The sequence below is a fragment of the Kogia breviceps genome, chromosome 12, assembly GCF_026419965.1.
Source record: "Kogia breviceps isolate mKogBre1 chromosome 12, mKogBre1 haplotype 1, whole genome shotgun sequence".
In the NCBI taxonomy this organism is placed as follows: Eukaryota; Metazoa; Chordata; class Mammalia; order Artiodactyla; family Physeteridae; genus Kogia; species Kogia breviceps.
Window position 1 is genome coordinate 57573941 of NC_081321.1, and position 16027 is coordinate 57589967.

A 16027-nucleotide genomic window follows, 5' to 3' on the forward strand; every position below is an offset into this window, starting at 1 on the left:
AGATACCTAAAAAGAAAGCATTCTTGAAGGGTACAAGAAGTACAAAGGTCTGAAGACAGCAGTATGCCTTTTATGTTTGAGGAGTAGCAAGGTAGTGGGGCAATGGGGCCAGGAACACAATAAGAGAATGGGGAAATGGTAGGAGATAGAGGTAATGAAGGGTAAGTTCACTAAGGCCTGGAGGCCAGAGTAATGGTGCAGGAGCATTGTAAATGTGTTTCCTTCTTTACTTCCTTTGATTTGTGATGTTCTTTATTCTGAGCATCAAATGGATAAAGTACATAAGGGTATAAATGTAAATATATTTAGCACATTACATTGTAGATGCTCACTGAGTAATGTTTACTGAATTAGTTTATATGGCAAGATGTTTAGAAGTATTTTTAAAGTCCTGTGTTCCCTTGCTAAAGGAATACTTTTTATTTTTAATTGCTTCATATAACATAATTTAGGATTTTGATACTTCACTATATTTAATTTACTGTTTTAAAACATTTGCCACCTCCAATAATATTTGTTATTGAGTAGATGTTATCTTTAAATAACTTAAATGAGCATCTGTTTTTATTAGCTTTAGTAGTCATAATAATCAGAGTCTAGTTTCCTCTAAATCAGTAATTTACTTTTTATATTATAAAATGAGGATTCACATTCTCATAAAAGTCACAATTTAAGTCCTGTATTTAGATTTATTTCTTTAAAAGTCTAATTTTTTTATTATCTAGTTTGATTAAAGTTATTTTAGTTGAGGGGGTCCTTATTTGCTTTTATCAGAGTGGAACATTTTTAAGAAATTAGTTTCCTCCCGAGGAATATACTTTTTTTTTTTTTGGCCATGCTGCACGGCTTGCAAGATCTTAGTTCCCTGACCAAGGATCAAACCCCGGCCCCCAGCAGAAGTGCGGAGTCCTAACCACTGGACTTGGCAGGAAACTCCCCCAAGGAATATCCTTATACCGAAAGTTATCCCTGGGTTTTGAAAAGCTCATTGGCCCACTTTTAGGAATTTAAATATCAGTACATCCAAATAGTCCAGCTGTCATTTTGCTGGCTGATGGTATTAATGTTAATGTGTATGAGAGCCTTAGATTTAATGTTGAGTGCTTAGGAGAGCAAGAAAGTATTCAAGGAGCAGATAGAGTATTTTAACATATTGTCTTGGACGTTTTTATGTTGGCCAGTTGAGCCCTAGCCTCATTTTCTGTGTGCAAGTTTATAGAAAGCTCTACTTGTGCACTTCACCCCCCACCCTCTTTGTTTTGATTAGCACTTTGAATCAGTCTGAGGTAAATCTGGGGTTGGGGAATGATGAAGAGGTGAACAGGGAGTCATAATGTTGAAACTGGACATTCAGATCTTTATAGCATGATTTCCTTATTTTTCAAAGAGCGGAAGAATCCCATCGTTTATCATGTTCTGGTTGGACTCCTTTCTTATCGTTTGCTGGAGTTTGAACTTCATAGCTATGGTGTCAACCCTGCTGTAGTATCTCAGGGGCGCTCCTAGTGCGGGGCTGGTGCCATGGCTCACCCTCCAACCTTTCCTTCTTCACTTCAGCCTCCAGCCCTGAGCTTTCCAATCCCCAGAGTAGCCAATGTTGAAAGAAGTTGCACAGGTAAGTAGGTGGTGGGAAAGGCCTGGGGAAAAATGGTGCTGTCATCAGTATTTTAAGGGTGGATGTTGGGCCATTTTGTCAGTGAGTCATTTTGTTAGTTTAAAAATATAGTGTTTCTTATAAATTATTCTTTTCATAAAATTATCTCATAAATTATTAAAGTCCTAGTGTTCTAAGAAATAATTTCATTTCTTATTAGTTAGATGTGAAAGAGGGAAAACCTTAAACTGAATAAACCATTAATGTTGTAATACAAAGGAAGTTTGTTAGATTTTTTTAAACTTCATATTCTCCACAGAGTATAGCAGGACCAGGAAACTCATTTTCAGAAAAGAAGCTAAGAGAAAAAGTCAGGGAAAGCATAAATCCATAGACTAAAAATTTTGCTACGTTTAACTTGGTATCAGAAGGAGGCATATTTTAGTTTCCTTCCACTAGCTTTAGACATGCTTTTCTTCCTGTTCCCAAAGTTTCAGTCAAGTAGCTATATTTTTAAAATTTGAAGGAGTAGAAACTTCAAACATCTTTCTCCTTGAAATCTAGACAGGAAGACTGGAACATTTCTACCCATCTCTAGATTTGAGGTTAACAAAAATAAGTATAGAAGCAGTGAAGGCACAATATCTGGTACAAAGTTCAGCAAACATTTGTTGAGTGAACAAGCTCACCAAATTGTGTGTGTGTGTAAAATGCTAACACTCCTGTCATTTTCTGCTTGTGTTCCTTGTGTCGAAAATCATGATCTAACAATACAGATTTTTTTTTCTTAATGCAGAATTTTTAGAAATAGTTCTATAGCAGTGTAGCCCTGGGTCTGCACTACTTTGCTCACAAATAAATACTATCATTTTAGGTTCTTACTTCTCAGAAAGGCTTCAAAAATTGTTTTAGTTCTCCCAGATCTATCCCATGTAATTCTTATTCACGTTATTTCTAGATTCTTTTGCAAATAACAAGACATTCAAAATTATACCCAAGAAAAATAGAATATAGCCTGTGATGGCTAACATTTCTTCAGAGAAAGTATGTCAGGATTAAAGAGATTGGGGCACCAAGTATTTGGCATTTCAAGTCTCAAAGCAGGGCCTCAAAATACAGAATCCTCAACAGTTTCTCTCTCCTTCCCTCTAAGTTCGAGTGTTTCTTAAATTTATTGGGAGGCTTGTAGAAATCCATATCCCCCAGCAAAGCAGACCATCCATCAGTTTCTTGTGGATTCCTGCCCTCTCTCCTCTGCATTAGCGAGCATTCCCCACCCCCACCTCTGACACTGGCGTAAGATAGTCACCCTCATTAAAAACATTCCCTTCATATTTAGAGGATTTGTTTTATATTCTAAGCTTATGGGCTTTCTACTGTTGTATGTTCTTCCACTTGTAATTTATAAACATATCTTAATATTTAAGGATAAAATATTGCTTGTTTTAATTTTAGGCCCTATTGTGTGAGTTCTCAAATCTAACTTATTGGTCATAAGGCATACCATTTATAGTTGGTTCTTTAGTTAATATATGATTGTGTGCTTTTTTTTACGGTTAGCACTTTTTGAGTTATTAGTGTTTTGATTTTAGGATGATGCACGTGTCTTTTAAAGCTTGTATGTTGGTGGTTCTAAGTTTGAATCTGTATGAGGCATATTGATACAGGCAACATTAAGAATTTGAAAAACCACAAAATCTGTTTTTTCAAGTGGAAGAATGCACAACATATTCTCCCTAGATCAAAGTCAGACTGATCAGGAGCGCTGATAGGCCTTTTGGTAATACTCTTTTTAGAGAGTTTGTAGATTTGGTGGGGGCACACCCTAAGGTATGGTGTACATGGTTTTGGGAGTGTCATCTCAGTAAAGCAGCTTCAGGTACCAGATTTCAGTGAACGGTTTTTGGATTAGGAAGAGTGATGTGTTTTCATCGCTCTCCTGGCATGCCCCCTCTATCTTTTTATCAAATGTGAGCTACCCTGTTTTGCGGGGGATGATATCTCTTACGAAGTATTCCTGTAACCCCTGTAAAGAACTCTGTGCCAAAATATTTAACTAATCTCCAAAATAATGATTGTTGATATGTTCCTATAAGCCCCTAGTTTTCTGCTGAATCACATTTCCAGTCAGAGTTTCCTTTGCATCTACCTGTTAACTGCCTTTTCAGTATTCATAAGGCTTTTATTGCTCATTTATTAGGCAGTCTGCATTAACTAAAACTATGAAATGAATTGCTTTTATTTCCGTATCAATTTAAGTTGATGAATTTAGAAATTATCAATTTAAAATATATCTAAATCTTCACTTGTTTTAGATCCATCCTAAGTAGATTAGTAAACTATTCATTATACATTTATTTATATTATAGATATCAAGCCACAGTATTCTAGAACTAGTAGGACTTCAAGAGTAGTATATTTTTTAATAGGAGGAAAGATCATTTGTTCTTTTCCTAAAGACTTCCAGATATTAAATTCTTTGTTCTTTGAGGAGCTAGATTGTTTTTCTAATGTAAGTGCCTTTCTCTCCTTTTTTTAATCCCATTTCTTTTCTTTTCTTTTTTTTGTTTAGTGTTTTCCGGAACGAAATAAAATTAGGATTATTTATAACAGTTGTGAAGTAGGATTGGTAGCTCAGAATCCTATTACCAAAAAATACCACTAAAACAAAAGTTCCTTGGGTTATAAATATTTTTAGGTGGTAGTATATCATATTTGATATAGGTATACAGTATTCTAGTTCCATAGAGTTTGGGCAGTGTCTCAGTGGATTTGACTTATCAGCTTTTCCCTCTAAAAGCCAGTAATAAAGATAACCAGATTATCTTCAGATATTATGGCTTCTCATGATTGGTTTCAATTTTGATTGACTATACATCTTGATAAAGGCAGATAAATGTTAATGGCAATTGACTGTGATTTTTATTAATTTTCTGCCTGCTTTATAAACAACAGAGAACTTGGGTGTATATGTATGGGTGTGAAGTGTTTGCTGATAGTGAATACGAAATTGGGAGGGAAAAGTAAGAAGTCAAATTTTGTATTCAGCAGAGTGCAGTAGTAAAATCTCCATTAGGGAAACAGGAGTAAAAGAGCAGTCCTGTCACCCCCAACCCCCACCTACGTTTGGCTCTCTTTACCTTTTATAATACAAGGTGGATGCATACTCTGTTGCTAAAGATGAAAAGTTGCTGGCTATAGAAAAGTCTTCGTACTTCAGTGTTGTGAAAGAGTTGATTTTATGATGGGACACGTGTATCAGCATGTTAACAGTAAAACTCCTGGCTACTTTAGAAATAGAATCACAAGAAAATGTTGCCATTAGGGATTTGGTCTTGTTTTAACCCAATTGGTAAACATATTCTATTCGTTTAATGCTACAGTGTCTATATCAGTAGCTTAAAATAAAAATTTAGAGTTTTGTAATAACCATTCTAACTCCTTGGATGATTAAATTATGTTCACTATATTGTGAAAGTAAAAATATTAGTTAATTTGGAATATGGAAATAGTAATTACTTTTTAATTGGTGTAGTGGTGGTGTTCTTTCTTTTAAGCATAATTTTATTCTAAAGTTAATGTTGCTTTCTCTAAAATACATATGATCAGTCTGGTAGAGACTAGCTTTTGTTTCACATACCTCTCTAGTCAGTTCATTATCATTCTTCTGCTAAAGAGATCTTTTTTTTGACATGCACAAGTGTTTGATGTGGCACCCTCTACTTACCATTGTTTACTGCAAAGTAAGCCCCCCACCCCTTTTTGCCCTTTACTGCTTCTCCTGTCACGAAGCTTACAGTTTGGGGAGAATACAAACATTAAACTATTAGTTGTATGTCTGAGAGTCAGTGTACTGTCGTGGTTAAAAGGGGGGACTCTAGCAGATTGTTTGGGATCATGTCCTGTCTCTGTCACTTATCAGATATGGAATCTTGGGCACATCAGATATGTGACCTTGGGCAAGTTACCCAACTTCTCCAGTTCTCAGTTTTCTCATCTAAAAATGAAGACTAAACAAGTAAATACATGAGGATTACATACATGTTTATATAGTTATTACTAAGTAAATTATGAAGATTATAGAAATACATTTTGAAACATTTGGAGTATATTGCCTGGCATTATAGCAAGTGGTCAATAAAAGTTATTTCTTATTATTGTATAATTATAGTTAAGATAAAGTATTTTCAATGACTGCAAGTCAGGGGTCCTGATTTAGTAGCAGCAAAGAATGGGAGAAAGAGCATTCTAAGTAGAGGTATCAGCCTATGCAAAGGTCCGGATGCGGAAGAGAACTTGTGTTTGAGTAACTGAAGGTGTGGCAGCAGTTTAGTGGTGGCAGGGGACCTGTGGAGACAGTTAAGGTCAGAGAGGTTACATAGGGCCTTATAAGCCTTATTACTGATTTGGAAAGCTGTTGAGGCATTTCAGTCAGCAGGGCCATGACTTAAATTTTTATTTTAAAAATTTACTTGGCTGATGTAGGAGAGTAAATTTGAGGGGAATGAGAATGGATTGATAAAGACCTGATTGAAGGATATTGGAAATGCTTGTTCTCAGAAATTACAGAGACAGAAAGATATGGATGATTTCAATAAATATTTAGAGTTAATCTGCTCAGCTTGAGTTTTAATTGTTGAAGATGTCAGGGGTTACAGATGGCATTTTCCAGAGATTGTCATATATAGGAACAACTGTGAATAACCCACATTTAGCTGAGGCATAAGGTTGTTGTTGGATTTTGAGATAATTACTGCTGCAAAATTATGTTAAGGTCATGATCTCAGGAATATTGGTCTGCATCCTTTATGGGAAATTAACAAGAGATATGAGAGTAGGAAAGTGACAGAGTCATTGTAGTGGTTATGAATATGACATCATAGTCAAGTGTTAGTTGAGGCAAGTCTTCACCTAGATTTTTGTACCTGGCTTTCCCATCTATATCCTTACCCTCTTAACCTGGCATTGAAATTTAGCCTATTTTTCCTTACCACCTGTCATTGTCCTTCCAGACATCCTCCTTGTTGGCTGTATTAAAAGTTTTGTGTTTCTGGGCTATCTCTCACTTCCGAGAACTTAGGCCTGCTGTTTCTTATGCCAAAGTTTGCTACATCTCCCACCCTACACTCTTCTCCTTTTTTTAAAATAAAAAATTTTTTTAACAAATTTAAATATTTGTTCAAATATTACTTTATAAGATCTTTCAGTTGTTTCATTCAGAGTTAGATATTCCCTTATTTGTGTTCCCAAAACACCTGTATAGATTTTCATACTATAATTGTTTATTTACAGGTGTTTCTTCTGGCTAGGCTGTGAGCTTATTCAAGACTTGGGGCTGGGCTTCCCTGGTGGCGCAGTGGTTGGGAGTCCGCCTGCCGATGCAGGAGACACGGGTTCGTGCCCTGGTCCGGGAGGATCCCACGTGCCGCGGAGCGGCTGGGCCCGTGAGCCATGGCCGCTGAGCCTGCGCGTCCGGAGCCTGTGCTCCGCAACGGGAGAGGCCACAACAGTGAGAGGCCCGCATACCGCAAAAAAAAAAAAAAAAAAAAAAAAAAAAGACTTGGGGCTGTTACTCAGCTTTTGTGTTCATTGGCACAGTTTTTGGCATAATTCATATAGGAAGCCCTCAACATGTTCACTGAAATGTGAAGGGAGATCAGTCAAAGGGCTAAAAAAAATCTAGTTCATAGCTTAAACTAAGAAGGTGATAGGTAGAATGGCAAAAAACAAATGTGAAAGCCACTGTGAAGAAAGGTTAGAATGTGATGATACGCAGAACAGAACAGGAGAAAGTAACTCAGAAAGTCAGTTTTAAATATTACTGATTTAGTTTATTAAAATGTACTTCTCATACAGAAATGTCTAGCAGCACTTTAAAATATGCTGCTGGAACCTTAAGACTGGAGATAGATTTCAAAGTCAAACTATATTTGTTTACTATCAGGAAAAGGACCACTCTGCCATGGGATGTGTTTCTGTTCCCTGGGAATAGGATTCCATGCCTGGGCCAGCATGCCAGCATGATAGACAATAAATGATTTTAGAGTAAGTTCCTCTCCAGAGGTCTTGCTGAAGGAAAATTGTGCAAGATTAAATACCGCCCATCCTGCCTTGGATATGATCTATTTTTCACCCTTTCCTGTCTGTCTACCTGTCTATCTACTTATCTAGCTATCTAGCTATCTATCTAAATTTATTTTTGAAGTTTCACTTGTAAAGTGTCCTACTTTGTTTCTGTGACCATTTAAAAAGCTCCAGGCCTTGCCTCTTATTCCTTCCCTTTTGTAATTACCGTTCATCCCACCTGGATCAGGGGCCACTTTACCCATTTTTGAAGTTGTTAGTTAAGAATATTTCAAGTTTGAGGTTTTATGAATTCTTCTGTTAGCATTCTGAGTTACTGCATTTGGCTTTGAAATATTGTATTTATATATTAAGAATGTTAGACCTTAGGAACTCATAGCTAGTCCTAATTAAGTAATGAAGGTGTTTACTGGGAAAATCCAGCCAACTTAGTGCTTCCATTCTGCTTGTCAGTTTAATTCCTCTCTACTACATTTTGAGGCCAACTCTTTTTTTGAGGGGGGAGGGTTGTCAAGCTGATAGAAAGAATTAGTGTAAGCTAACCATATGTGTGTGTATCTCCTGATTAGTTCTTATGGAATCAAAGCAAATATAAAATGTCTTAGTTACATGTTTTAGATCTGTATTCAAAAAAGACTTAAGAAACATTGCTTTTGGTACAACATATTTCATGTATTTTTCTTGGTGAAATCTCAGTTGTTACTTCTCCTTTGTTAAAACATGTGATACGAGAGTTGAGAGAGAAGCTGGTCAGTTAACAGAATTGATATAAGCCCTTTATATGTTTGCTTGAAGAAAGCTGACAAATTGTATATACCAAATATTTAAACAAATTTTATATGTAATGTAGAATGAAGTATGATTTTGTCTTTAAATTAGTTTTTAAAATTTCTTATTATCAAATTGACTTTAATAATATGACATAACCAGTCATCTTAATATATTTCAGTACAGTGTTGACATATCCCCTACCACTACCACTGTAGACTGAGCCACCATCATCTCTCACCAACCTGTTTCCCTGCTTCCACTCTTGTCCCCTTTTGTCCATTCCTTACAGAGTACCTACAATCATATTAAGTATATACATAAATAAAATATGCCAAATTATGTCACTTAAACTGCCCACAGATCCTCTCTCTCTTTTGTTTTTTTTTTTTTTGACTGCGTTGTGCAGCTTGTGGGATCTTAGTTCCCCGACCAGGTATTGAACCTGGGCCCATGGCAGTGAAAGCACCGAGTCCTAACCACTGGACCACCAGGGAATTCCCCCAAATCTTCTCTTGACTTCTCATTTTCACATAGAATAAAATCCAGAGTTCCCCAGGCCTGCAAGGCACATGATCTGCTGACACTAGTATCTCTGACTTCAGTTCCTACCATGTTCACTGAATTCATTCTGCTTGACCCGCACCACTGAGGATCTTGCTGTTCATTTTGCACTGCCTGCTCTTCCTGTCTGTCTTTACCTAGTTAGTTCCTTTACTTCTCTGCTTCATTGTTACTTTCCTAGTTTCACCCTTCCTGGCTAGTCTAAAATACTTTTCTACTCCATTCCATCATTCTATATGGAATACAGGACACACCCTTTAAAATTAAATAAAACTCTTTTTTTTTTTTTTTTGGCTGAGTTGGGTCTTTGTTGCTGTGCGCTGGCTTTCTCTAGCTGCGGCGAGCGGGGGCTACTCTTGTGTGTGGGCTTCTCATTGCGGTGGCTTCTCGTTGCAGAGCACGGGCTCTAGGCGTGCGGGCTCAGTAATTATGGCTCGCAGGCTTTAGAACGCAGTCTCAGTAGTTGTGGTGCACGATCTTAGTTGTTCCACGGCATGTGGATCTTCCCGGACCAGGGCTCAAACCCGTGTACCCTGCATTGCCAGGTGGATTCTTAACCACTGTGCCACCAGAGAAGTCCAAAACTAGCTTTTTTGAAAAACTTACTATGTTGTCTTCCTTTTTCTTTCTGATTTTGCCATGAATCAGAGAATTCTTTGTTTCATACCAGTACCCATCCCTGGGACTGGGGCTTGCATTTGAAGGTAGAGTATTACACTCTTACCTCATTTTTTTTTTTTTTTTCTGAAGTCATGTAAAAATAATTAGTATTTTCACTGTTGTGTAATTTCTGTGTTGAAGCACACAAAACAAAAATGAAATTCTACATGTTTGTGTTTTCTCTCCCTCCCTCTGGCACACACACTGTGAGTCTGGGAAAATTTGGTATTGATGAAAGAGAACATTTCTGTTTTTCCTCTGTCTGAGGCATTTCACATGTTTAGTTTTGCTTTCAAAACAGTAAAACTTCTTTGCACAATATTAGAATGAAACTTTTTTATTCAATACAATTAATTTCAATTTTAGGATTCTAAGAGTCTAATTGGTTTTGATGATAAATGTTACATCACAATTGTTAAAGTTCACTTTGCATCCATTTGACTTAACTTATGTACATAAAATTTGATGAGAAATACCCTGGTAGGCTCCTGAAATTTTAGTGAATTCTGCAAGTTTCATGCCATTTTCCTGTGTTTATCCTTTTTTTAGAATTAGAACTCAGTAGTAATTGTCCTTTAAAGAGAATTAAATGTATCCTTAACTTTTACACAACAAACCTTTAAAATCTCATGTGTAAAGAGTCTTAATTTGCAGACTCTAAAGTGCTTTTTTCCACTGTTACTTTTCTGAAATAAAACTCACTAAAAAACCTCTCTTTCCTATTAGGGACTACTTAGGGGGTTAGAGGCTAGGCATGAGGAATCCTACCTAGTCCCTAAAATTACATTCAGAGTTATAGAAGCACTTGCCTGAGATTCACCAGGGAGTCCACTGCCCAAAGAAGATAAAGTGTGTTCTAACAAATTAATAGATCCTTGAAAATATCTTTCTGTATTTCACACCTAAAGAGATATATAGCCTAAAAACATACAGCAAAGCAGTGGTTAAGTTGTCTTCAGACTGGTGTTCATATTTAACTGAATAGCTTTTTCTCAGACTTCAACAGGAAGAATACTTAAATATTTGAGTTTCTTACAGATTTAACAAGGAACTTAAAATATAAAGTAATTATTAAATAACATGGGTGTTTTCAACAAACTTGCACATCAAATTTGGCCTTAAAATCTGCAGTATACCAGTTAACCATGTCTACTGATTAACAGCAGTAACTACAGTGTTTCATTTTGAAATGAGAAGTAGAAGAAAGTTCCTTTTTTCTTACAGTGGAAGAAAATACCCCTATTCATAATGAGTGTACCAGATGGATGTCAAATTTGATGAGTTTTTCCCCATTTTTTTTGTGAAAAAAATATAGTCACTGTGTATTCTAGTCTTTACAAATCTCTCCTATCATGACATTTCAGTTTACTTTGAACTGCAAAGTACTATTTAGGGATAAGACACATTGACCTTAATTAAATAACCTGTCAGTTGATAGTTTTGGAAGCTTTATACAGGTCACCTTATGGAAAGAATAAAATAAAATAAAAATTAGCACAGGTTTAGTAATTATCTTGATGAGGGCTCAAAATTACTAGTGTTGGATATGGTAAAGACTTTAAAAAGCAAAAGAGTAAGCAGGTTATGTAGTAGAGATCATAAATTTATACCAGGATGATGAGTGAAAAAATTATCCTACTATTACATTAGTGAGAGCTTGTGGCTTGAGATAAGATTTCCAGTGTACCAGTATACATGGACTCAAAATGCTATATCTCAGTGAACTTAGATTGTAAGTAAAGATGATATGCTCTGGAAAACGTAATTTAAAAAGAAGGTATAACGATGACAAAGACACTAATGTTGAAGATGCATGTGAAAATTTTGAATAATTAAACCCAAACTTAATTTTTAAAAAATCTTTGTATGGGAAAATTATATTGGGTTGCCAATATTCAAGAATAAGTAATATTTTTTCTTTTAAAATAATTGGAATCATGGCATGTGACAGACTTTAAGTTTCTCCTCTTGATTTCAGGGCCTGAAAGTAAACATTTACTACTACATTGTTATGACTTTCTCACCTGTATCATTAATTCTTAGTTGATCTGTTTCTTTATCTTAGCAATGCTCCCTTCATTTTATGTTTTCCACATAGGAGTAAGGTAAAGCCTGACATTTTCCAAAACATTATTCTTGATAATAGTAATATTTTTGTTTAGGTGACAAACAGCATGTTTGGTGCTTCAAGAAAGAAGTTTGTAGAGGGGGTCGACAGTGACTACCATGACGAAAACATGTACTACAGCCAGTCTTCTATGTTTCCACATCGGTCAGAAAAAGATGTAAGTTAACCAGTTAAGCTGTGTTTACTCAATAGTATATGTCTGTTTCTTTATGATTCCTGAAAAGCAGTATATGAACTGTAGAGTACCACCTTTGGTTGAGTGTCTATGTTTTAGGCATAGTACTAGGCCCTGGGCATACAAAGATGATGAGCTTTCTTACATTCTTATTGGAGACAAAATGCTGTATGATTCTCAAGTTGGGATATGGTAATACTGTGGGAGGAAGTACTCAAAAGACATGGGGTGAACAAGGTATTACTTCTAGAACATCGATTGTTTTTGTAATTTGTGAAATAACTTGTTTTTATATTAAAACAGTACTTTTATAAAGAGCAGAAAGCTGATATGTACAGATTTAAAGATATAGTGTCAGGCTGCAATGAAACCTTTCCTTTGCTTTCTAATATCCTGGTTATAATCCTAGACCTCATATAGGCAGACCGTCTCTCCTCTGTTAGCTATAGGTATGCTACAATAGAAAAATTTTGAAGAACTGTATTCAAAAACATGGAAGATGATATATTATAGAAGTATGAGTTAAATGCTTTGGGAGGTTAGTAGTTCAGTCATCCCTTTTGGAATGAAAGGATTTAGAACACAGCCAAGTCATAATTAGCAAATTGATAAAATGTTTTAAAATAAATTCCATTGTTGTTTTCAAATTCTGGTAAGCTACTTTAAATTATACACTGTATACTGTAGTCAGACCAGTTGCATTCTTGTACTTTGTACCTGCCCAACTTTTTTCCCCCTTTCAAACTTTTATAAATTTGCTATTCCTAATTTCCCTGTCTATACAGCAATTTACTCTAGATATTAATCTAATGAGATTCTTACTGATGTTTTAAAATTCTAAATTTTGTGACAAATGCCATCATTTTTCATTAAATTGATCATTAGAAAATTACTTCCTATGTCTTAGAATTTCACAAATAGGCTTACTCAAGGTTTAAGTTAGAATTTTGGTGGGGTTTTATTTTGTTTTGTTTTTCTGTTTTGGTGTTATTCCCCTTTATTTTTATTTGAAAATTGTGTCATTTTGGCAACAAACTATCAAGTGCATTGTTAGGACTGTTTTCAAATTTTGTGTTTGGTGGCTTTCTTGTGCAGTTGAATAGCTGACAGAATAATGTCATCTAATTAATTTTCTGTTATCTTACTGCCTTTCTAGCTATTTGATGTAAATTATAACTGAATTAATTTTTACATAAATTTCTAAGGTTAAGAATTGGTGTTATAGTTAAATAATTTGGGGTGTCTTTCCGGTAGCATCACTGCAGAAACTAATCTACATGTGTGTTACTGTGATTGTACAGTGCAAGTTAAGATTGATGCAAAAATGGTAGTGGAATATTACTTATTGATGAAATACATTCATTCTTATCAGGAAGATATAAAGCTTTCAAACTGAAATTCTTAAAAAAGTATGTGCAGAGAATGAATGACAGAGATGTCTGTCTTCTAGGGAACAGAAATACTGTATTATATGTCAGAATTTTTTAGTCAGAATTATTACATACAGTCATATACATATGTTGGTTACTATTCCAGGTTAATTGTCACAGAAATAACAGAATGATTTGCTTCACAAAACTATTTTAAATTAATTAATAAGGTAGTAAGACATGGAGATTAAGAATTTGGGCTCTACAACAGGACAGATATGGGTTTGCATCTTGGCTTTGCCTATTAGCAAGAACTTCTCCAAGCCTCAGTTTTCTCATCTGAAAATGGGAATAATAATATAGTAGCTACTTATAAATTTCTGTGTTGCTGATACTTTTTTCATTACAAAATAGTAAGGGGTACTGTACAAATTTTAGAAAATATGCATGGGATCGGGGAGGGAAAAATTACCAATAATGCTAGTCGGGAACAATTTACAGCTAAAATTTTGATTCTGTATTTCACATATTTTTATTTTAAAATATATTAGTAGTTAAATCTCTGGGCCATATTGACATGTCTTTCACTAGAAAGTTTGTAACAATTTTTACTCTCATCAGCACTCTCTGTGCCCTTGAGAATACCAGCTATTATCTTTAAGTTTTTACAGATAGACAAAAGAAACTTACTGTTTTAATGTGCAGTAAAACATTGCTTAATTTACACACACACACACACACACACACACACACACACACACACACACACACACGGCAATGTGTCTTTTCCGTGTAGTTGGCCATTTTTATTTCTTCCTTTGTGGATTACTGTTTTTGTGCCATTTTCTATTTCTCTTTTGAGAAGATGTCTTGTTTATTTGTCAGTGTTTTCCATATATTAAGGTTAATAACCTCTTGTCATAAATAGTTTTTCAGTATTTTTGCTTTCAGATATTTTTAATATAAAAATATTTATCATTTTTATTGAATTTGACTCATCAGTTTTGTGTGGGTTTTTTGGTTTTAATGTTTTCAGTTTTTGAGATCATACCTAGGAAGACTTTCTCCACCTACTTTCTTCTAGCACTTCTGTGCTTAATTCTACACATATAACTTAACATTCATTAGAAATGTGTTTTGGATTAAGGTGTGAATTTTGTGATGCCAGATTACCCTCCTCATGCCACTCCCCCACCCCCATAAGGTTATCTGGTATCCAGTTGTCCCAACACTTTTTTTATAGTTTAGATCACAGGTTAGATGACTTTTCCATAAAGAACCAGATAGTAAATATTTTAGGCTTTGTGGGCCAAGAGGCTAAATAAAAGGATAATATGTAGGTATTTATATAACCATTTAAAATGTGAAAAACCATTCTTAATTTATGCACCCTACAAATATAAACAGTGTGCTGGATTTGGCCTGCATTCAGTAAATTGCCCACCCCTGAGTTAGACCATTCATTTATGGCTAATTGGAATTCTCCCTTAAATATACTAATGTCTGATTTTTTTGGCCTGTTTCTTAACTCTTGTTCTGTATATCATATTGATTCTTTGGAAGAACTACAACATAGTTGAACAGCTGTAGCTTTATAGGCAGTTTTCACATCTCAGTCAGGTAAGGTCTTTCACATCCTTTACAAAAATGTTTTTGACTGTTGCGCATTTATACTGATGTTTACCTTCTTTCAGAAGAGTATGTCTCTCTTCTATTTCTGTTCTTTATGCTGTTTAATAAGTAGGGTTTTATGGTTGCTGTTTTCATTACATTTTTCTAATTGGTTTTTACTGATATATAAAATAGTATGTATGTGTATATATTTATTTTATAACCAACTACCTCACAAAACTCTTTATTAGTTTTTGTTGATTGGGAGTATGGGCTCTGGACATTCTATTTTATGAGTTTATATCTCAGTCACAGGGTTTACTAGCTGTGCCCTTGGGCAAGTTACTCAGTCTCTGTATGTCTCAGTTTTCTCATCTATGAAATAAGAAAAATAGTACATGTCTAATGGGTGGTGGTTTTAAGGACTGAATGATAACTATGCAAAACTTATAGAAGATGAAATAGTAAATATTAAATGTTGCTACTATAATAATAACATTATGCCATTGATTCTTTTGGTTTTTTCGGTAGTTATGTATATCATCTGCAGGTAATAATTATTTTGTGCTTTATAATGCTTTTAAAGAGACAAAATTTAAACATAATAAATAAATGACTGGGATAATTTTGTATTCTTTTACAGACTTCCTGGCAACAGTGAGAAAATTATGTTAAATTGTAATTTATGATAAAGGAAAACTGGCCAGTAGTTGAGTGAATCTTTAAGCCAACTATCCAAAAAAACAACCCCAAAGCAAAAAGACCCCCCCCCAAACCTAACCAAGTCCTGATTTACCCTAACCATAGAGCATAAAACGTAATTGTTTCTTCATCACACGCATGGTTGTAGAAGTATTTGGTAAACTGTTCTTTATAAGATTGTGTGCTGATTAAATTGCTAAGTATTTCTTTAGGGCTACTTCATATTTTCCAAGGCCTTTTATTTCAAGAGATGCCTGTACATGTATGTGTCTTTCAAAAGAATGCTGAATTTGCTGTTTTTGAGGTATAAAAGTAATATAAATATTACAGATATATTACTTAAATGTTTTCACAAGATTAAGTAAATCGTA

General features: G+C 34.9%; 1 protein-coding gene across 8 annotated transcripts in view; it reads left to right on the top strand.

Moving 5' to 3' along the window:
- CNOT2 (CCR4-NOT transcription complex subunit 2) overlaps window positions 1-16027 on the top strand; it is a 117141-nt gene that overhangs the window by 60925 nt on the left and 40189 nt on the right. For 4 of the 8 annotated variants that reach the window (XM_059080242.2, XM_059080243.2, XM_067009752.1 and 1 more), the window contains exons 3-4: window positions 1558-1615; window positions 11833-11955. In XM_059080242.2, coding sequence (XP_058936225.1) covers window positions 1595-1615; window positions 11833-11955 — 144 coding nt within the window. In that variant the 5' untranslated portion in view covers window positions 1558-1594. The remainder of the gene's footprint in view (window positions 1-1557; window positions 1616-11832; window positions 11956-16027) is intronic. The other 4 variants (XM_059080238.2, XM_059080237.2, XM_067009751.1 and 1 more) reach the window with 1 other exon arrangement.